This window comes from Doryrhamphus excisus, chromosome 17, assembly GCF_030265055.1.
Source record: "Doryrhamphus excisus isolate RoL2022-K1 chromosome 17, RoL_Dexc_1.0, whole genome shotgun sequence".
Classification (NCBI taxonomy): Eukaryota; Metazoa; Chordata; class Actinopteri; order Syngnathiformes; family Syngnathidae; genus Doryrhamphus; species Doryrhamphus excisus.
The window spans coordinates 1,840,001-1,862,211 of NC_080482.1; the positions used below are offsets into that span (position 1 = coordinate 1,840,001).

The 22,211-nt window shown below is 42.3% G+C and overlaps 1 protein-coding gene across 6 annotated transcripts in view; it reads right to left on the reverse strand.

Moving 5' to 3' along the window:
- LOC131105461 (CUB and sushi domain-containing protein 3-like) overlaps window positions 1–19,857 on the reverse strand; it is a 255,318-nt gene extending 235,461 nt beyond the window's left edge. For all 6 annotated transcript variants that reach the window (XM_058053597.1, XM_058053598.1, XM_058053599.1 and 3 more), the window contains exon 1: window positions 19,315–19,857. In XM_058053597.1, coding sequence (XP_057909580.1) covers window positions 19,315–19,468 — 154 coding nt within the window. In that variant the 5' untranslated portion in view covers window positions 19,469–19,857. The remainder of the gene's footprint in view (window positions 1–19,314) is intronic.
- Window positions 19,858–22,211: the final 2,354 nt, after the last annotated feature.

Below are 22,211 nucleotides of genomic sequence, written 5' to 3' on the forward strand. Positions count from 1 at the left end.
CCGCACAGAAAACTTTGTAGATCTTCCAGAACCTGCACCTATTCATTCTAAATACATTAATTCCAACTACATTTATAGGTCAGAAAAGTGGAAAAAACATAATTGGTCTCCATTAAGACTACAACTGTATTGACAATAATTATATTCAAGTATATTTGCCATTGTTTAGAATAATATCCAGTTTATATTTAAACAAATGTAATGCACTGTGTGTATATCTCAAAGTCCGCAATAAAAGTTGAGTCCATCTGATGACTGATGGTTCTCTGACCGGAGACCTCCTAGTGGTCAAAGATTCCATACACCAGGTTCAGAGTTGAAGACTCCACTGTTGGGCCTCCTCACAGACATATTACGATGAGACACCGATATATGAAGATGTAACGTTACTTCAATATAAATGCTAAGACGTGTTTTTATCTGGTCCCTATGCGTCCACGGGAAGCCTCCCCAGCACCACAGAACAAAGAGTGCAATCATAGCAAATTGGCAGAGAGTTTTAGTCAAGCAGCACACCGGCTTGGCTGGAGATGAAAGCATTTTGGTCAAGTGAGGAGCCGTGGCTTCACTGCAGGAAAAACATGTACCAATTGGAGATAGTTTGGAGCTTATTGTTGTATTATGTTCAGTTCTGTTATCATTTGAGAAGAACATGAAATCACTTTTGGATTATTAAAATGCATAGCAGGATGTCAATCCTGAGAGTACTCAGTAAAAACAGCATTGTATTACCTTTGCACTGCAGTACTTGTTTTATTTTTATTAGTATCGTTTCAAAACTTTTGACTTTAAGTCCCATATTATTACATTTGCAGAATAATAATAGATTAAATTTCATATTCATATTCAATCATCAGTCCCAGACTGGTGCTGCTGCACATCTGCAGTCACAGCTGTAGTCTGATGGAAACATGGCTGCCAATTCAGGCCTACGGCCTCTCCGACCGCCACTAAACACTCAGTCAACAGTGTGGGCAGCACTAGTGGCAAGGTGGGTGGGTGACGTCTTGCCCAGATACACAGCACAACAACAGCAAGATGGGAGCGAGAATCGAACCATCAAGTTTCCGGGTTCTGGACGACATGCTCTACTTCCTGAGGCACTGCCACCCAACAATGTCAAATAAATCTTAGATGTCCGGGAATGGTGTGTTCAAAGTCTGTTGACCAAAATCTAGCCACCTTTTTGTGTGTCTGTAGCTTTAATGTTAATGAATTGTGTGTAACATTAAAGAACAACAGGCGGCACGGCGGTCGAGTGGTTAGCGCGCAGACCTCACAGCTAGGAGACTAGGGTTCAATCCCACCATCGGCCATCTCTGTGTGGAGTTTGTATGTTATCCCCGTGCATGCGTGGGTTTTCTCCGGGTTTCCTCCCACATTCCAAAAACATGCTAGGTTAATTAGCGACTCCAAATTGTCCATAGGTATGAATGTGAGTGTGAATGGTTGTTTGTCTTTATGTGCCCTGTGATTGGCTGGCGACCAGTCCAGGGTGTACCCCGCCTTACGCCCGAAGACAGCTGGGATAGGCTCCAGCACCCCCGCGACCCTCGTGAGGAAAAGCGGTAGAAAATGAATGAATGAATGAATAATAGCAGGGGTGGGCAAACTACGGCCCAGGAGCCACATGCGGCCCACTAAGCGTTGAAATCCGGCCCGCCAGTTGCTTTAAAATATTTAAACTTTTAACATACCAGTCGGATGTCCTATTAAAAAAAAAAAAAAGACAAATAATTCAAGGCGGACTGTTAGAGTTATAAGCATAAAATCGTGTGTGCTAAAAATATGTTATGGCCCTCCGCACAAGTTTGTTAACTCAATGCGGCCCACGAGTCAAAAGGTTTGCCCATCCCTGTTTTAACTGCTGGAATTGATGATGTTATCCGTTATAATAACACATTTTGGATTTCGAGGATGATTCTGATTGTGAAAGAAAGGTAATATCAGTTTTATGAGCTCCCTTGTAATAGTACAGCGGTACAATATTGTATTGTAGCTGAAGTATTTGTAGAATACTGCATCGTGGTGACAAGTCCGTGTTTCTCTCGGTTCGTAAATAAGTCCAAATTCTGGCAGAATCTTTGGATTTGATCTCATTATGTGTTGTGCAAGTGCAACTAGTTGTGGCTGGTGAGTGTCTCTATACGGCAGAGTTTCTCACACATTAATATTGTATGTGGGTATTCTGACTCAAAACACTGCTTGTATTGAATGCTTAATAGCGTCTGTGGGGATGAGATATCCTCATTTCCAGGACACCTACAGTAGCTTCCTCCTTTTGACTCCCCTCTGCTTTAGATGAGAGTATTTGTTTCATCCTGCACAATCCCCACAACTCTGTCTGCATTTTTCCTGCATTTTAAACTCTTTCTCATGCATTGGCTCTTTGTGTTGTTTTTTTCTGGTTCTACCATATCTTACTTATTGTGTGGAAATATGGGGCAATAACTACAAAAGCAATCTTCAGTCGCTAAATGTACTGCAAAAAAAAGGTCAGTAAGGATAATTCATAATGCCGCCTTCAGAGAACATACTAACTCCTTATTTCTAAAATCACAAATACTTCAACTTGTTGATATAGTTCATCTTAAGGCTAAAAACAACCAATTAGCTAAAAATGTCATCCAATACTTCTCTACAAGAGAGGAGAAATATGATCTCAGGGAAGAACCACATTTGAAACACTTCTATGCTAGGACTACGTTATGCTAGCCATAGCATTTCAGTATGTGGAATCAAACTATGGAATGGATTGAGTAAGGAAATCAAACAATGCACAACGATGAGCCAATTCAAGAAACAATACAAGCAGTTGATGTTTGCTAAATACAAGGATGAAGAGTCTTGAACCAGTCATGATGTGCTATATATATCACTATATTGACACGCACTATGGTACCCATTATGGCATTGGATGCTCATATCACCGAGTACTTCGGTACGAGGTACATTATTTAAAAAAAAAAAAAAAAAAAAAAAAACCTTAACCTGTATTATGGAAAGCAGGAAGTGAACAAATGTAACAGTTACTGATTGTAAAAGTACCAGATGGAGGGGTAGGATTTAATAAGCTTTGCTTCTTCCTACTCCTTTCGGACATGTGGAACTGGGAACTGATTATGGGATGCACTCAATTGTAATCTGATGCATGTTGAAATGAAATAAAACCATTACCATTACCATTACCATTACCATTACCATTACCATTACCATTACCATTACCATTACCATATGTTGTTGCCTGAATATGTGCTTTCTTTCAGTAAAACATCTCTATCCCCCCCTTTGCTAGTACTTCCTGTTTTCTCCCCACCAAATCAATCTATTATGAATTATCACACAAGCCTGTCATATGCTAAGTACTCCCGGCTCCATAAAAGCTCCATTAGTAAAAAAAAAAAAAAAAAACACTGTACATGCATGTAGTTACTTCAAAGGGCACCACAATATGTTTCCCTGCACGTGGAAAGGATGTACATTAAACGCATTCATCACTGAGCTACGCAACATCTTCTTTGAACTCTGCTGTCACGGCTCAGTTGCCTTCCAACCTGCAACGTCGCTTCATTCACTCAACCCGCTCACGGGGGCTTCCTGCAGTCGCATGTTGATGTCACGTCCAACATATAGTTTGATGAGAAAACAAATTAACGACATGCCGTGAATGCACAGTGGGGGGAAACAAAGCTCCGTAGTATGAATCGGTATCATCAAGGCCGGGCTTAAACAAGGGGGTGGGGGGGGGGCTCAGCAGGCGGCCTGTTTGACTAACAGACAACACCAAAATGACCCCGGCTGTTGCTCACTTCTCAATTTCTCACCACGTCAATTCACCCAAACAACCATTCGTCCGCTTATGCTATGCTATGCTATGCTATCCTATGCTATGCTGGAGCCTATCCCAGCTGTCTTCCAGGTACACCCTGGACTGGTGGCCAACCAATCACAGGGCACATATAGACAAACAACCATTCACACTCACATTCATACCTATGGACAATTTGGAGCCGCTAATTAACCTAGCATGTTTTTGGAATGTGGGAGGAAACCGGAGTACCCGGAAAAAACCCACGCATGCACGGGGAGAACATGCAAACTCCACACAGAGATGCCCAAGAATCAAACCCAGATCTCCTCGATCTCCTGACTGTGCGTCTTACGTATTAACCACTCGGACACCATGCAGCTCAAACTCAAACATTCATTCATTCATTTTCTACCGCTTATCCTCACAAGGGTCGCGGGCGTGCTGGAGCCTATCCCAGCTGTCTTCGGGTGACAGGCGGGGTACACCCTGGACTGGTGGCCAGCCAATCACAGGGCACATATAGACAAACAACCATTCACACTCACATTCATACCTATGGACAATTTGGAGTGGCTAATTAACCTAGCATGTTTTTGGAATGTGGGAGGAAACCGGAGTACCCGGAGAAAACCCACGCATGCACGGGAAGAAACTCCACAAAGAGATGGCCGAAGGTGGAATTGAACCCTGGTCTCCTCGCTGTAAACTCAACCAATCCCAACAAATTATGACCAACTTTGGAACTTTGTCCCATCTTCGCATCTTCCCAGTACACCTAAAAACTTAAAAATCAGTCCCTTTTGTCAGTGTCGGGATTACGAAGGACAAGTACTTTTCAATCGTATAACATACAAAAACTACTTACAATCGTGTTTTGGGGTTTTCCAAAGTATGCAGACATTATGTACATTGGTGAAATACTGTTTGTAAAAAAAAAATAAAAACACTAATCCTAGAGGTACACCTTTTTATGAATAAAAAACATTGAAAATGACCTCAATTGGCATACGTGCATGCAGTTTTATCACAACGCAGATTCAAACCAGAAGTAATTCTTCTGTGACGGCCAGATCAAGCTTCTCGAAACACAGACACGTTCCATCCAGATTGCTGACACAAGCTTCATTTTCTCAAGGCTTTAAACGCACGCTGGAGACACCTGCTGGTGAAATAAAATATAAGCAGCAGCAAAAAGTCTCAACAGTGAGAGCGTCTCCTTGAGGAGTTTTCAAGGACGCTGCAACCACACAAAAGTGGAGCTGGAGTTATTGAGCCGTTGCAATGGTCAGTGTCGTTTGAGTTCTACAGTAAGACAAAAATCCTAGTTGGCTCATGTCAGGGAAGCAGAGTGCGAGGGAGGCACTTTGAGTTTTGTTGTTTCGATAGTGTTAAGATTTAGAACAGGGGTGCTCATTAAGTCGATCGCGAGCTACCGGTCGATCGCGGAGGTGGTACTGGTCGATCGCTGGTCGATCGCGGCGTGACATTAAAAAAATATCATCCCAGCATCAATGCCGTCACTTGATTGACATACAGGGCAGCCATTCAGATGACAACTGAATGTTGCCCTTCGGGCGACCAATCAAATCAAACAACGTCTCTAAGTGCAGCAGAACTTACGATGTCAGCCTATCATCCATCGCCGTTACTTGATTGACATACAGGACAACCAGTCAGATGACAACTGAATTTTGACCTTTAGGTCACCGCTCATGCGTAAACAACGATGCAAAGTGCTAAGCTAGTCGGCGAATTGCGTTAGATTTTAAGCCCTCGCTAAAGTTTATGGTCACTAAAATGAGTGAAGGAGCTGGACCAAGTAAAAAGGCAAAAACTGGACCAAGTAAAAAGGAAAAAAACATATCACTTCCATACGGATATGGAATATTATACGGATATTATGATACGGATATTATCCAAGACTGATAAACATTTGGAAGTGTGCTTGAGGCTGGCTATCAGCAGCTACTGTCCGGACTATGCATCCCTGGCTGGTTCAATTCAGTGCAAGTCATCAAAGTAAACTCAGGTAATTACAACAAATGTTAATAGTTAATTATGTGTGTTTTGCAATATTGGCTCATTTGGTTATGTAAGGTACATCAACATACATTGTACGTACAAATAATCCTCAATACATTTGAAAATAAATAGATGTTTTGCATTTTTGTAGTGGGTAGATCATTTTGACTCGGTCATTTTAAAAGTAGCTCGCATGCTGAAAAAGTGTGAGCACCCCTGATTTAGAAGATTTAGCTTTAGAATGACGCCAGTTTGTTTGTGGCATCCAGCACAATTGAATGTAAATCAAATAAATGTCATTTTAACGTGATTGATGATAACTATTGCGTTGTACACTAAAGTCTGAAGAGAACAGCATCAAGAGAAAAGAACGTGTTTTAACGGTGTCAAACCGAGGTGTGATATTAGACTCACTTGACAGGAGCTTTGTGTCAAAGTGACATACGAACGCCACTTCAGGAACAATGTGGGCTTCAGTTTCAAGGACATTTCACACGGAGCACTTTGAATTTCAATTGAGAAGACAGTAACTGAAGCACTAACCCTCGGCGGACATCATTACAGCCGATGTGTCAATGTTGCAGTCAAAGGGGCAAAATGATGGAGAGACGCTGAAAAAGTGAAGACTTTGGTCTGACCTGCTTGTCTTTCATGGCAAACATTGGGACGACGGTGGCTTTGCATGTTCGAATCCCGTTTGTGCTGGATCGTTCCTATAATCAATACCTGTCAAGGTTGAACTGTTACAAAAGTGGGAAAGAAATGCGGCCCGCGTATTTGCTTGCAGGGCTCCACTCTGCTAGCAGTTGTTTATGCAATTAGCCGTCGGATAACAACGAGGTAGTAGATTGCAATAAATGACCTTTGTTGTGAACACAGACGTAAAAAAAAAAGCAAAGAATAGAGATGTCTGTCTTGCTAACAGCCAGTTAACTTCTGGCAGCAACAAAAACAACATCAAATCTGCCAATGAAAAGAAGCCGAACAAGATCCTTGCTTAACACCTGTGCCAAAATTTGTTGTGTAGGTTTTGTGTAATCCTCGGCAGCAAAATGAACAGCAATCCCACACTACTCCCTCATGCTTTTGTGTTGTGTGTACGCTATGTAAGAGTAATAAACTTGTGCACCATCGTTGTGTCCGTCAATTGGTCATTCCAGCCAACGAACATAGCAGATCATCGCTTTTCGCGGGACATATTTTCCAAGACCACCAGCAAAATGTCTATTTTGGACACACGGCTAGCCCAGGGGTCGGCAACCTTTACTATGAAAAGAGCCATTTCACCCACTTGCCCACTAAAGAAAAATAGCCTGGAGCCGCAAAACGTTGTATGTTTAAAACAACATTGGAGGGAAAAAAAAAAGACGAGTTGGAGTACTCTTGCTAGTACTGGAGATAAACTTTTGTTTTTAAATGAGCTCTAATTTATTTTTTAGAATTGTCAAATAACTCATTAATAATAATTAATAACTCAAATAACTCAAAGTATTACTCATTTCCCTTCATGTTAACCTGTCAGAGAGAACTGGATAGCATCCTGTCTGCTCATTCAGTCACCAGTCAGAACTCAGTCAGGATGCATTCATGGTCTCACACAAAGTTGGATTTTTGTAAACTCATAACAAAGACGTGCATTTTCACCACACGGGTGCTAAAAAATATTCAAGCATTGCAAAGGGAGCCGCAACAAAGAGGCTGGAGAGCCACATGCGGCTCTGGAGCCGCGGGTTGCTGACCCCTGGGCTAGCCCATCTCCTACCGCCAACAGCAAGCTAGCAGCGTTCTCCTCCAATTTTAGATCGACATTTTCATTTCTGCTCCATAACCCTTTTCTCGTAAATGGCCATTGCCAATGGCTACCATGGTTGGGCATTGAGCATCGATGGTAACCGCGACTTACATTTCGATTTTCCCAGACGTATGGAATGAGAGGATCTGGTCTGAACCGGATAAAAAGGTACTAAAAATATACAGTATGAAACTAGAAGAATAAACATACCTCTGCTTGCTTAAATATATGTTGTGGTGTACCCCAGGGTTCAATATTGGGACCAAAACTGTTACATAAACTATACATAAATGACATGTGTAAAGTCACAAAAGACCTAAAAGCTAGTATTATTTGCAGACCTCATTTTGTCGTGGAGAAAGTAAGGAAGAGCTAATAAGAAAAGTCACAAATGAAAAATGGTCACTTCACCCACTACTTGCGCTACAAAAATAATTTGTTAGCATAATTCATAACGCCAATTACAGAGAACACACAAACTCTTTATTCCTAAAATCACACTTATTAAAATTTGCTGATCTGGGAAACTTTCAAGCAGCTAAACTTATGCAAAAAGCAAACAATAATCTGCTACCCACAAACGGAATACAATTCTTCTCAACAAGAGAGGAGAAATACGACCTTGGGGCAAAGATTAGATTTAAAACATTTCTATGCATGAACTAAAAACTTTTCCGTATGTGAAATTAAACGATGGATCGGACTGAGCAAAGAATTCAAACAATGCACTAAAATGAGCCACTTAGAAGTTGATGTTTACAAAGTACAAGTACAATGTACACTTGAAGTATTACTGTACTATCATCCAGTTAAACCAGCAGTCAATCTGAACATTAGCTCACGATTGTAGCGAGCTACCACACCACACCCAACACTCGAAATAATACTGACTTAACGTTCATATTTAAGTTTAAGTTGTTGGAAAAAATGCACAAATTTACATTTTGCACTGTTGGATTTCTTTAAAAGCACAGCTGCGCATCAGATGCGCATCAGATGCGCCACAATGCGCGTCATGCACCACGGACGCCACCTCGTGATTGTTCATTCCACTGAAACCTGCCTGGCACTGTGAAAAACACTTTTGGTGATGTGCAGGGTGCGCTTCACCTGCGCCAAGAATAGACTAGATCAGAGCTGTCGAGCTGGTCTGTCACGAAAGTGTCACTGCGCTAAGCTGAAAATGCGAACACCTCACATGGTGCGCCGTTACGCCCATCTTGGCGCAGTCCAATCTAACAAATTGGCTGCGCACAGTGGTGCGCTGGTGCAAATTACCATTTAATGCTTGTCTGCAATAATTTGCTGACTCAAACTATTTTGTCTTGCTCCCATTTTGAAGCTATACTCAGAGCCTCCCGAAGATCCAGTGCAAAATGTAAATTATTGCGATTTTTCAACCGGTTTTAAAATTTTTATCAGGACTATATCGGCTGCGGCTCGACTACAGCGGCGCATACGGTGAAGAACATCTTACAACATGTGTCTGAATGAATACATGTTAATACAAATAAGTAAATAAATGAGTCTGTTAAGAAGAAAGAGGCCTTGCTTTGAGCACCACACGGGCCACTGTTTGATCTATAGTGCTTTGCCTTCACCCCTCATACATCACAGGATGTTTCTTCAAAGGCACTCTGGGCCCACCATCCACCAGCCTACTGAGCTATGCACTTTCAAGCTGCTTCTCTTGACTTATTTCTGACACATTATTTTCCCTCCATGCGCAAGAGCAGTGTTCCGCCATTGTTCATAACGATGTTTTGTCATTAAGGAGGAAGCTTAACCAATCCTTACGATCAATAGTAAATTCACAAAACGTGCATTGATTTGCACCTGACCTTAAAAGGGACGCGGCCAACGTAGATAGATATCCATCAGCGAGGCCTGATTACAGAGTGCAGGGTAGAAAGATAAAGCCTGCAAAACATCGGTCAATAAACATCCTGGGAGGCTTCATTTGCTGCTGCATTTCTGTCTTGCCGCCTCCGCCTCTAATAAAGCACCACAAGGCGAAATATTGTTTTTTTTTAATATATATATATATATATATATATATGTACAGTCTCCTCGCACACTTCAAATATAGCCTCTGCCATTACGAGGATAATTATGCTCAGAGAAGTATTCATTTAATAATGTCATTATTGAAGATACAGCACGAGTCGTTTTTTTTTATGTACATTTTAATGACTGATCCCATGTGGTTTTATTTGTACAGTTCCTTAAAATGACTTAATCGCTTTAAATGTTTAAGATTATCAAACTAAATGTAAATATTAGTCAATGATAAAACAACTGAACACAAAATGCAGTTTCAAAATTGAACTTATTATTATTGCATCCTGGGCGGCATGGCGGTCGAGTGGTTAGCGCGCAGACCTCACAGCTAGCAGACCAGGGTTCAAATCCACCCTCGGCCATCTCTGTGTGGAGTTTGCATGTTCTCCCCGTGCATGCGTGGGTTTTCTCCGGGTACTCCGGTTTCCTCCCACATTCCAAAAACATGCTAGGTTAATTAGCGACTCCAAATTGTCCATAGGTATGAATGTGAGTGTGAATGGTTGTTTGTCTATATGTGCCCTGTGATTGGCTGGCCACCAGTCCAGGGTGTACCCCGCCAATTATTGCAACCATTTATCCTCATTGGGGGGGGCTATGCTGGAGCCAATCCCAGCTGACTTAACCTTACAACAGCTTGCCTTAACTGAGGCAAGTGAGACCTGCAGTTCTTTGGATGTTGTTGTGGGGTCTTTTGTGACCTCTTGTATGAGTTGTCGCTAGTTGGCCGATGACTCCTGGGAATATTAACACTGTTCCATGTTGACATGTGAAAAAATGAGACACTTTTCCACAACACTGCGTATATAAACTATAACTATTACCATATTTAACCATTTATTCAATCATTCATTCATTCATTTTCTACCGCTTTTCCTCACGAGGGTCGCGGGGGGTGCTGGATGGGGGATGCTCCCAGCTGTCTTCGGGCGAGAGGCGGGGTACACCCTGGACTGGTGGCCAGCCAATCACAGGACACATATAGACAAACAACCATTCACACTCACATTCATACCTATGGACAATTTGGAGTCGACGATTAACCTAGCATGTTTTTGGAATGTGGGAGGAAACCGGAGTACCCGGAGAAAACCCACGCATGCACGGGGAGAACATGCAAACTCCACACAGAGATGGCCGAGGGTGGGGATTGAACCCTGGTCTCCTAGCTGTGAGGTCTGCGCGCTAACCACGAGACCCCATTTATTCATGTTTCTTAAAATAAGAGTGTAGAGGTTAATGTTCATTTACTGGGGTATTGTCATTTATGACAGAATGAGAGTAAAACCTTCACAAAATAAACAAAGCAAATAAAAAAATAATTACCAGTCTGCTTCCCATTGAAGAGTACGGCATTATATATTAAAAAGTCATTTTATTTGCAGAAATCCAAGCACTTCTCCCAGAACAAACTGCACTTTGAGCCACAGATAAAATGTGTGTTGGGGGGGGGGGGGGGGGGGGGGGGGTGAGAAATAATTCTCTCATCAGCACAACCAGCAATGCATGCAACCGTGGGCCTAGACAGAGACCTTAAATTGATGTCCCCAGAGTAAGAGTTTATCTTTGTGGCTCCGCCGCACCTTCACTATTCATACAAATAGAATGTGCATAACCACGGCGGTGCATTATGCGTGGCCGCATGCTCGATGAATAGGAAACTCCAAACAACTGAAGCAGAAAAGATGCTCTTTAAAGAATTACTATTACCTCATGAGTGTGCCAGTAAAATTTGGGAAATAGCTTCGTGGCTTCGTAATATTCCATTTGGTGATTTTAAATTGCCAAGCACTGAGATGAAAAATGTCCCAATCAAAAACACCACGCCACGCTTATAACCGTTGGCATGTGCACAAATATGTGCTTCATTGCACACGGAAATAACAGGTCTATGTGGCCAAGGATAATAACAGACTTTGAAAGTCTCGGTGCTGCTGGTACTTCGAGTACCAGTTCCTTGCAGATACGTTCGTTATGTGGATGTTTCATGTTGCACCTGACGCTGTGCTGCCACACTGAAACCTGCGCTGAAAAACACAAGTGTGAGCCAACATCGCATCCAATAACACCACAGCCTCTCTCCTCCGGTCTCCCAAGCAAACAATAACATCTACATTTCAGTATTCCCGAAAAGGGAAAAGAGCCACTGAGCAATAATCCACTTTTTTCATCCCTTTGAAACAATAGCCCTTATTAATTTTTCAGTAAATCCCCAATTAATGGCCTTGTGTGGAGAGACTACACGCTGCTTCACATTTAATAGGTTGGGGATTCTCCATAGGAGAGGAACTAGGGGTGCATACATTACAATTTTATGGCCGATCGCCGACCTTTAACCATTTAGAAACCAGCGTTTTTGCAAGAAAATCTTCAGTTTTGATATCACTACAACACCGCGATCCTAATGAGGATAAGCGGCATAGAAAATGGATGGATATATAGATGGATGGATATTACTACAAGTATTTCAAAATTCTGTATCTTAAAAAAAAAAGTTTGTGATGGGAGTAAATTCACTAATCTCATTTGCATATTGTGACATAACGAGGTTCAGGACTTGTCTACATGATATCTGACAAGCTGAAAATGTCTGATTCACAAGTGATACTCCTCATCTCTCAAGCAAACCCAGCCATCACCATAAGGTCATCACGCTATTAGTCGTGAATTTCGACTAAGTGCAGCACATTCTGCCGCGACTGCCATTATTTACGTGTTTTTTTTTTAATATTCAACAACTCAATCCCAAACAACCCCCCCTTTTTTTTACACTTTTCTTATACATACAAGTGGGGGCAAAAACATCCAGTCCCCCGGATGCTTCCAAAATATTTAATTTGAACCTTTGACACACGACAGTGATGAGCGTTGGCCACAAAGAAAATAGTCCGACATTCCATTAGTGGTTTAATGAGTTTTTTTTTCGAGACTCCCACCTCACCCACAGCGCCAAACAAAAACACCACAAGTCAACTCACATGTGACACACAACGTCAACTAGCCACTGAGTCATGTGGGCACCAAAATAAACGTGTACTCACAACACACGGGCTAAAATTGCACCCATCTTTTTCCATCAAAAAGCATGCTGGCTCGTTATGGTAATCCCGGTCCCAGCAGCAGTTTGACGGCGTTACAAAGAGGGGCGACAAAGTTCTGCAGTACGGTGATATTTTATCTGACTATTTGGGTGTTTTTTCTGTTTCACCGTGTTTGTCAGATTTTGGTTGTGTTTTTCCCTGAATGCAAAATATGTGGGGGATTCCTCTGGGAAGTAAACGCGGGTGGACATCACATCCTCCTAATAGTCAATATTTTGTAACACATCCTTTATTCATGTACATTTGGGGTGTCTTGCTCATGAACTGTAAAATTCAATTACGTTTTTGAGAGGATCTCTCGTTATTTACTCACGCAAAGCAACCTCACATGTTTAAAGGGCTCACGAAAGCAGGAACACGAGCACACAGCGTATTGTGTAACACATTGTCTAAAATAACATACAACTAAAATACAATTATAGTTAAAATCGTACTAAGAGTAAAATATGGTGGTGGTGGTGTGATGGTGTGTGGGCTGGACCTGGAAGACTTGCTGTGATGAACGGAACCATGAAATCTGAACCGGAATCGGAATGACCGGCCATTTGTTCATGACCTCAAGCTGAAACCAACTTGGGTTCTGCAGCAGGACCATGGTCCAAAACACACCAGCAAGTCCACTTCTGAACGGCTGGAATAGAAACAAATTTACGAAAACGAAAACCCTCTAATGTGGCTGAATTACGACAATGAGTGGGCCAAAATTCCTTCAGAGCGCTGTAAGGGACTCACTGCAAGTCATCGCAAATACTCGATTCCCCTACCGGTTACTGTCATTGACTAACACAGTATTTGTTTGTTATCAGTTTCTTCATCTATAATACAAGAAGGTCCCTTTCCCTCACTTCTCTTTCTTGAAGCTCCACTAAGATGGCGTGGACCAATCACTAGCATTACATAAAAGACCGGGGTAAAAAAGTCATTATATACTGTATATCTGGGGTCTCAAACACGTGGCGGAGGCCCCCGCCTTGATATGAAAGTTTAATGTTAGTGCGGCCCCGCGCAAGTTTGATATGGATGCTGTATGGTATCATGTACCCAGAAAAAATTATTACGTTTGATTCATGTTCATGTTAAAGGTTAAATAACTGTTAATAGTTATCCTCCCTATCCGTGTGGAAGTGGTGAGTTTTTGGCTATTTAAGTTTAAAGGAAATAACTTGAAGGCTACCGTTGAGGTCGCTAGCGCTCTAGTTTGCGAGTTAGCATGTGTCTCAAGACCTTGCAGTTGCGCAATATGTTGTAAATAAAAAGAGTATAAATGTGACTATAGTCGTGTTTTGTCATGTCTACAGGGCTCTAATAATGCTTTGTTCATTTTAATCTGAAAAAAATCATTTGTCTACCCACCAACTATATGTGGTTTCTTAAGTTTTTATTATTTGCCGTTTTATTATTATTATTATTATATTTATTTATTACTGATTGATTGATATTCTTTATTCTTGATTTGTTTATTTATTTTTCATCTTTTTTTGTGCATAAAAATAAAAATGAAGATATTTGAGAACAGTGGAATATTTTATCAGAGCTTTTCTTGTAGAAAATCGGAACCAAAGCACTGAAAAAGTTTGTATATTTTTCGGTTTTTAATAAATGCATTTTTTTTTTTTGAAAACCTGATGCGGCCCAGACCCTAGCTCCAGTGGCCCCCAGGTAAACTGAGTTTGAGACCCCTGCTGTATATAGTTACTATGTGTACTATATCTGCATCCGTAACCTTGGGCTGCCGGTACTTTCCTTGCCATTAGATGCTACCTGTTGGACTGTAACTGCAGATATAAACTGCTGCTGCAGCCGTTCGAGGACATTTACTGCTTCTTCCTATCAGCAAGACTGTGCCACCTTGTTAAAATAGTTATGAGCAAAAATTAGGCATGCTTTTCAACAGAGAAGGGACAGTGTTTGGTGAATATAAATGAAACTACTGTCAGGGCTAAAAAAGACTGATGTATACCGAATGGTAATTTTATAAATATAGATTATTTTTAAATATCTGAATGTTCTCAACTCACCGTTCAAAGTCAGCGTTGTACCGAGCATAACAATTTTTTCTCAGACTTATGTGAGGTCTGCATGGGTGGAGCTCAATGAATCAATGAATATAATGCCCTTCATTAGTTTTTAGCAATCCTTTATAGAATCATTGAAGCAAGCGCACCAAATAAAGAACCCTTTCTAACTAATTCTTACAAAACCCTGCTCAAGCCTCTTGATAATATTCATTCATTCATTCATTTTCTACCGCTTTTTCCTCACGAGGGTCGCGGGGGTGCTGGAGCCTATCCCAGCTGTCTTTGGGCGAGAGGCGGTGTACACCCTGGACTGGTCGCCAGCCAATCACAGGGCACATATATACACAAACAACCATTCACACTCACATTCATACCTATGGACAATTTGGAGTCGCCAATTAACCTAGCATGTTTTTGGAATGTGGGAGGAAACCGGAGTACCCGGAGAAAACCCACGCATGCACGGGGAGAACATGCAAACTCCACACAGAGATGTATGCATGATGTTATTAGGTCGTGCATTGGAACAAATACAGACATAAAGCTACCGTACCTTCCTAACTTCTTTTGTTTTGCCTCACCGTACTTGGCCTCCTCCTGCTCTCGTGTCACATATCAAAACTTCAGTCCATAAACACAAACAAGAGCAGCTGTGCTCAGCATTGCAGAGGAAGATTTGTGAAGGTGCCTTAATACGGCATCGCAGGAGAACAACACCGCGTCGTCAACAAACCGCTCACTCAATCCTAAGCCACAAAAATATATATCTTATATATATCGGTTTTTATGCGGCGTGTCGTTTTATGATACTTAACAGAAATTGCTCAAATGCTTGGGTAATATATGAGTGTACATTGATCATTTTGACCGTGCGGGTTGCGGTAGATTATAACCGAAGCATGGCTCGTGACAAATGGATGCATGTGTTCTTATCAGCCAAAATGCCTGCAGGCATTAGGCACAGGTTAATCTCCGCTGAAAAGGGCCCCTGAGAGGCAGAGCACAGTCCATCTTGAATCTCTGGCCTTGACTCGGGAACACACGGCTCCTCAACCCATTACATTTAATCTCAACAAACCGTGAGACATTTTCTTCCCCAAGACAAGATATTGCCAATCTCCTGCCCCAAGAGTACTGCTTATATTAAAACTGATACTGGAGAAGAAGTGACTTCATCAAAACCAACAAAGTATATATAGCGACTGTGGACCGTTTTTAGCGATAGCTAAACGCCGGGTTCGAATTTTAAAGCCGAAATACGCCATCACATATGTATTTTCTTTTTAATTCTCCGGGAACTCAAACCTCCAGACGCCACCTACTACCTTCTCGTACTTACTATTGAGAAGATCAAGAGTGGCAGTGGGATGATTCCCAACATCCCCTGCAGATAGTCCATAATTACACATGCAAAATGTAATCCCGATCAGCTCTCGCAGCTTTTCCAATCTGTTTACATAATCACATTGCGACAAGGTCTTCATCAATGACACAGTGGCCATTGGATTACTGAAACTCCAGAGAAACTGATATGCAGCCACTTGTCACCGTGTGCCATCCACGTAGAATAAACAAAATCTGTCTTGTTTTTTTGATGAATATCTAACCGCGGCAGATGGGCCATTCCCATACAAAGTGATCGTCAGCGTTTATTTTTCATTTATTCTCTGCTTTTCAATATGCTAGAGACTCTCGGCTGCGTTGCCCTTGTCTTCCTCCTGTGCCTTCGCTTCCGTTTCCCATGAAGTGCTGGCTTTATGTGTTCCCCACAGAATTTAGATGGGAAAGAATCAAAAACCGATGCACCACTTTAGGTTGAAACATTTCCCGCAACATCCGGATCACTGTGTCTCCTCCTGCCTCCAACAACAACTTAGCAAGAAAGTTTTTTGGTCGGGAATCGGGAACTCCAACCACTTGGACGCCTGATGGTGGCGTCTTAGGGAATTGTAAACAAATATGGCTTCCACTTATGAGCCATTGCTGGAACGAACAGAGAAGCAGAGCTTAGGGGAGGGAAGAGAGTGTATCTGGCTTACAGCCACGCCCATATAAGGAAGTCCATCCTTTTGTGACATCACAAAGGAACAGTTTCGCAATGTCAGCTGAAACCAAGCATTTTGAGCCTTCCCAAATTTTTTTCAGGGATCAAACCTCATTATCTGAAACTTTGGCATCGATTAACACCAGAATACAGTAAACCTCGGATATATCGGATTCAATTGTTCCCACTGGTTTTGTCCGATATAAGCGAAATCCGTTATATGCGTATACCGGAAAATGTCCGTTTTACGCATATATCGGATTTATATCCGGTATATGCGTAAATGGGATTTTATCCGTTATAAAAAGGCACTTCCTTGACTATGTTTCCAATGTACCTGGACGCGCAGGCAACGCTGCAAACGCTGCAAATGACGTCGTATAGCGGCCTGTCACGATTCAGCGAATCGGAGCGCCACGATGCGGCCATCCGATATATGCGAGGGAAATTTAATGGAAATGCATTGGAACGGGACTGGATATTTTGTCCGAAATAGGCGAAATCTGTTATAAAAAATCCGATATATGCAATGAATTTTTATTGGAAATGCATTACAGAAAAATTGGTTCTTTTTTATCTGTCCGTTGTGAGCGAATTTCCGATATATCCGAGTCCGATATAGCCGAGGTTTACTGTACAACATTCTAACGACATTTACAGTATTGGTCAAAGAAGTGGAAAAATAATAATAATAATAATACATCCCCTTTAATATTCTAACAGGGCTACGTTTTAGTGAATTTGTTTTGCTAGAAATGTTGCTAGCTCCCATCTGGCCCGCATCCATGCCGAGCTGGTTCGAACAATGCGGACAAAACGGAGCTCTGCAAAGTCATGCGAGGATCAATTAAAAAGGTCTCAGACAGGTTCCTATGTAGGCCGAGAAGTGTCTGTGCTATTGTGTAACTTAAATGGCAGTTTTATATGTGGTGTCGCCATGACAACCGGTTATATGATGTGCAGTGGAAGAATAAATGTAAAGAGTCCACAATCCAAAAAGTCACAGTGGTTCTTTAGATCTGTCATGAGTATGGGGGGGGGGGGGCTCCACGGACGTTCACAGTGTCAGTTTAAAAGACGTTGAGGAGTTTTATTTGGCAAAATGTTTCCATCAACACAGGGGGATGTACACAGCTGCACAACTGGGCGACTATCGTTAACTGAATTTATGAATTTAAGAATGAAAGGGGGGGGGGGGGGGGCAACGCATCAATCAGTTTGTTTTTTGTTATTTTTCCCCTAGGGAATTTCCAACAATAGAAACAAGTCAAATATGTAAACATATTTTATATTGTGTAAAAACCATCAGCACCAATGAGCAACACCAGCTCTATGCTTCTTCCTCCTGCCTTCCTCGGTGTCACCACACAATTTCCCTCCTCCTCATCATCATCATCATCATCATCATCACCCACCTTTTTCTTCCCGATTCCTGGCTGGCTGACTCCCTAATAAGTAACAGAACAAGGAGGATTGGCAGTGCCCCCCCCCCTCGGGTTTGACATTGCCACATTGTGGGTGGCGATAAAACAGCACTGTGCTCGACTCTGCTCGACTCCACTTGGCTTATACTTGCTGGATGCTGCTACTCTGCATGCAGCACATTCCATCCACCCCCAATCGACAGACATGAGAATTACTCAGAGGGCGAACAATCTGCATGGTAATTGAAATCTGTGGGCACCCATATTCACACACACACTCACACACACACACACACACACTCAAACGCTGTGTGAAAACACACCAGCTTTGGGAGTGGTTGTGTATGTCAATTGGAATTAATTTTAACTAGAAATTAGAATTTAAAACTATAATTGTTCTCAACATGTTGCTGACAATGAAGGCAAGGGACACACTGTGACGTCTGTACCTACACCCCCACTTACAGAATCCAAAAACATTCCATTGAAGTCTCATAAAAGACACAAAAAAAAGGGAATTGAACAAAAAAAAAAAGGCATCAATTCCAGGGTGATATGAAGAACATTCCGCCAAGGAAGTGTTGCCTCATTCAAATAGGAAGAGCCAACTTGAATACTAACAAGACCACCTCGCACCTGCCTGCGGTTCCAGGTCCCAAAGACTGGTTCAATAACCCGGTTACTCATTATACAAAACCAACTCCTGCTCAGGTTGCTGGTGCGATGCCGAGAAGCACTTACAATGCCTACATGGGAAAAAAAATGACCTGAAAAAGGAGCCCACACTGTTTAGGGTAATGCAGGGAATCGAACCTCAACAATTTAGTAGTTGGCCTACTAATCAAAGCAGCTCACGTAGGCTATTAGGAGAAGCTCCTCTAAGAATATTTATTGAGAGGCTCCCTGAAAGCCCGCATTGAGCGCCAAAACCGCCTAAATGCGCCCCTCAAAGTCCCTCCAGAGGTGGGCTATTCCACCTATGTGCACCCCCCCCCCACCACCTTGATGGAGGATGCGGAGTGTTGCTGCAAGGCTTCTTACCTTCCACGCAGGTGAGCATGAGTGAAAAGAAGAGGTTCCATAAAACAATCCTCGTCCTAATCCTCATCGTGGTGGTTTGAGCTCGGCCACATTGAACGCATCTCCGCACTTCCATGGATCCTTCGTAGCATCCTTCCCTGTAAATCCGCCTCATTGTGACAACTAGATAAATAGAATCCCTAACCTATTTCTCTTCCCGGGAGACCCCCCCCTCCCCCCTCTCAGGAGGACGGACAGGTAATGCAGTTTGCGAGACGAAGACGAAGTGAGCGAGTCTCGAATTTAGCAGAGGACCGAAGAGACCTGGACCAGGGCTGCTGGAGCATGTCTGCTGAGAGCGGCATCAAGTGTGCGCGTCTCCGGGCTCATGGTGCGCTCTGCACGGCCCCCGGTGCTCCACATGGTTGGATTCCCTCCACAAAAGCGGCTGGCGGGCGCACACAAGTCCAGCCTACACTATTTGAATGGTGCCTTTATCGATCTGCACTTGTGAAGCGAGCGGAGAGAGAGAGGGAGGGGGGAGAGAAAGAGAGAGAGGGAGAGACAGAGAGAGAGCGAGAGAAGGAAAGGGGGGGGGCGCCCGTCCTGTGGAAGTATGATGTGCGCGCAACAAATCATGAAGTGGACGTGGGTGGCGAAGGAGGCCGAGGCACGTCGTCTTCCGGTGTGAAGAGAAGTGTTAATGAGGCTTGTACGTGTCGGCCGAGGTACCCCCCCCCCCCGCACCCCTTTATCGGCAGCATCGAGTCCCGAATACTAATCATGGAGGAACTTGATGCACCCCCAAAACTTCCATTTTTCTTGATTGTGGGCGTAATGTGTCCTCGGGACATTTGCAATGCAAAGATGGGACGATGACGGCGCAAAGCCTCGCCGGGCTGCGGTGGGCCTCTTCTGCCATCTAGCTTCCAAAGAGTCCCAGACCTGCACCGGTAGTGTGGAGGTGGATCTGATACTGGATGGGTCCCGTACAGGGGCGTTGCTAGGTTCGGAGGACAGGGGGGGCTTAGCCCCCTGGAGATGCACGGGATATGAATGAATGTAGTAGATGTTCCAAAAAATACAAAAATCCAAATAAGGAGCAAGAACCGGAATATATAACTTTCCCACTTTTGTACAGATTTAGTAGAGATACTCAATAGTTTTAGGCCACCATTAAATGTACACAAGTACACACAATCTACACAGTGGACAGTGATCAATTATATAATAATCATTATTATATTATTAATTAGCCTATTATTATTACTATCATCATTATTCTTCTTCTGATTATTACTAGTAGTAGTACTAGTAGGCTAGTATTAGCCAGCTTATTGGCTTGTTTATTAGCCTGCTTTTCAATTTTTTTTGCACAAAAAAATCTATAAAAAATTTTTTTTAAATCTATAAAAAAAATATCAAATTATTTAGAACTTTATTTAGGCTTAAGAACATTTTAGGGGGACTGAAGCCCCCCTAAAATACGCCGAATGACACCACTGGTCCCATAACATACAACTGTTCATATGCTAAGATCTGATCATTCTACCGTACCCCCCTCTAGTGTGGCTGTGGACCGATCCAAATACCAATAGCATCAATAGCATCAAAACACTATAAACGTCAGACTACATCAAATATAAAACACCCGGAATCGCTTATCGTCACTAGGATTCCGGGTGTGCTGGAGCCTACCCCAGGGTGAGGTTGTTGTCTAGATGTCAATCATCAAAAGTTGTCTCAGATTGACTGACTGATGACTTGCAAGTCATGTTGTTGAAAGTTCAAATTAAACACGTTGGAAGTAACTGGATTCAAACGCTTGGCGGGCAAGATGTGGCCCCCGGGCCATAGTTTGCCCACCCTTGTTATATTGTCGTGTATTATTTATGAAGGGTAGATTCAGAGGGTTACTCAGGCCCTCATTTTCATGTTAACGGAATTGCGGAGATAAAGCCAATAAAAACAGAATCTACTGTTAAACGTGGAATCTTACCCTGTACATATTGTCAACAAACTGCTTTCATGGTAACGAGGAGGAACATTTGCGGGGGAAAGTATTTCCCTGGCGGACCGCTCAATTGTGGCGTAATCTCATGACAAACACTAACCCCCTCCCCAAAATAAACATATCAAGATGGCGGCCTGAAACAACCGTAAAAAAAAGTCCTCTCTTTTAGAGTGTGAATGGAAGCTAGCTGGGTTAGCTTAGTTTAGCAGAGCATGCTGGTGTGGCTGTTTGTGTTCTGGATGATGTTTTAACACGGTGTTGTCTTTTACCGTTTGGTCATGTAAGTCCCACGTGTCTTACTTGTTATTTTTGGTTGTACTGTGAGTGACATAGGCATTGGGCATTGGGTATTGGGCATTGATAAGAGATGGGTAATCTACCAATAAACCCTCAAATTATGGAGATTATGACCACAAAATTAGGGCTTTCTCCCACTAATGAGTTCCAAGCTCTTCGGTGTTTCAACCGTATGTTTTAGCATGCACTTCATAATATGGTGCGCTTCATAATATGGTGCGCTTCATAATATGGTGCGCTTCATAACATGGTGCGCCTCATAATATGGTGCGCCTTATGTATGGGTTAAGTACAGAACTAGACCCCATCATTGAAACCTTATAAATCAGGTGCGCCTTTTGGTGAGGAAAATACAGTAAATACCTAAAACATTTTTTCTGTGTTTTCTTTTGATTCTAAAAAAAAACTTTTTTTTCTTGTTAGAATATGACTGTCATATTTTGACTTTATTCTAATAAATTACGGCATCTTTTTTCAATTTCTGCTGTTTTAAAAGTTTCCACTTCTAGATTTTCTTCTCAAAATACTTTATTCTTATAACATTATAACTGTTTCCGCAACCTAATTTTCCAAAAATTACAACTTTATTTGCTGTTTTATTTCTCAT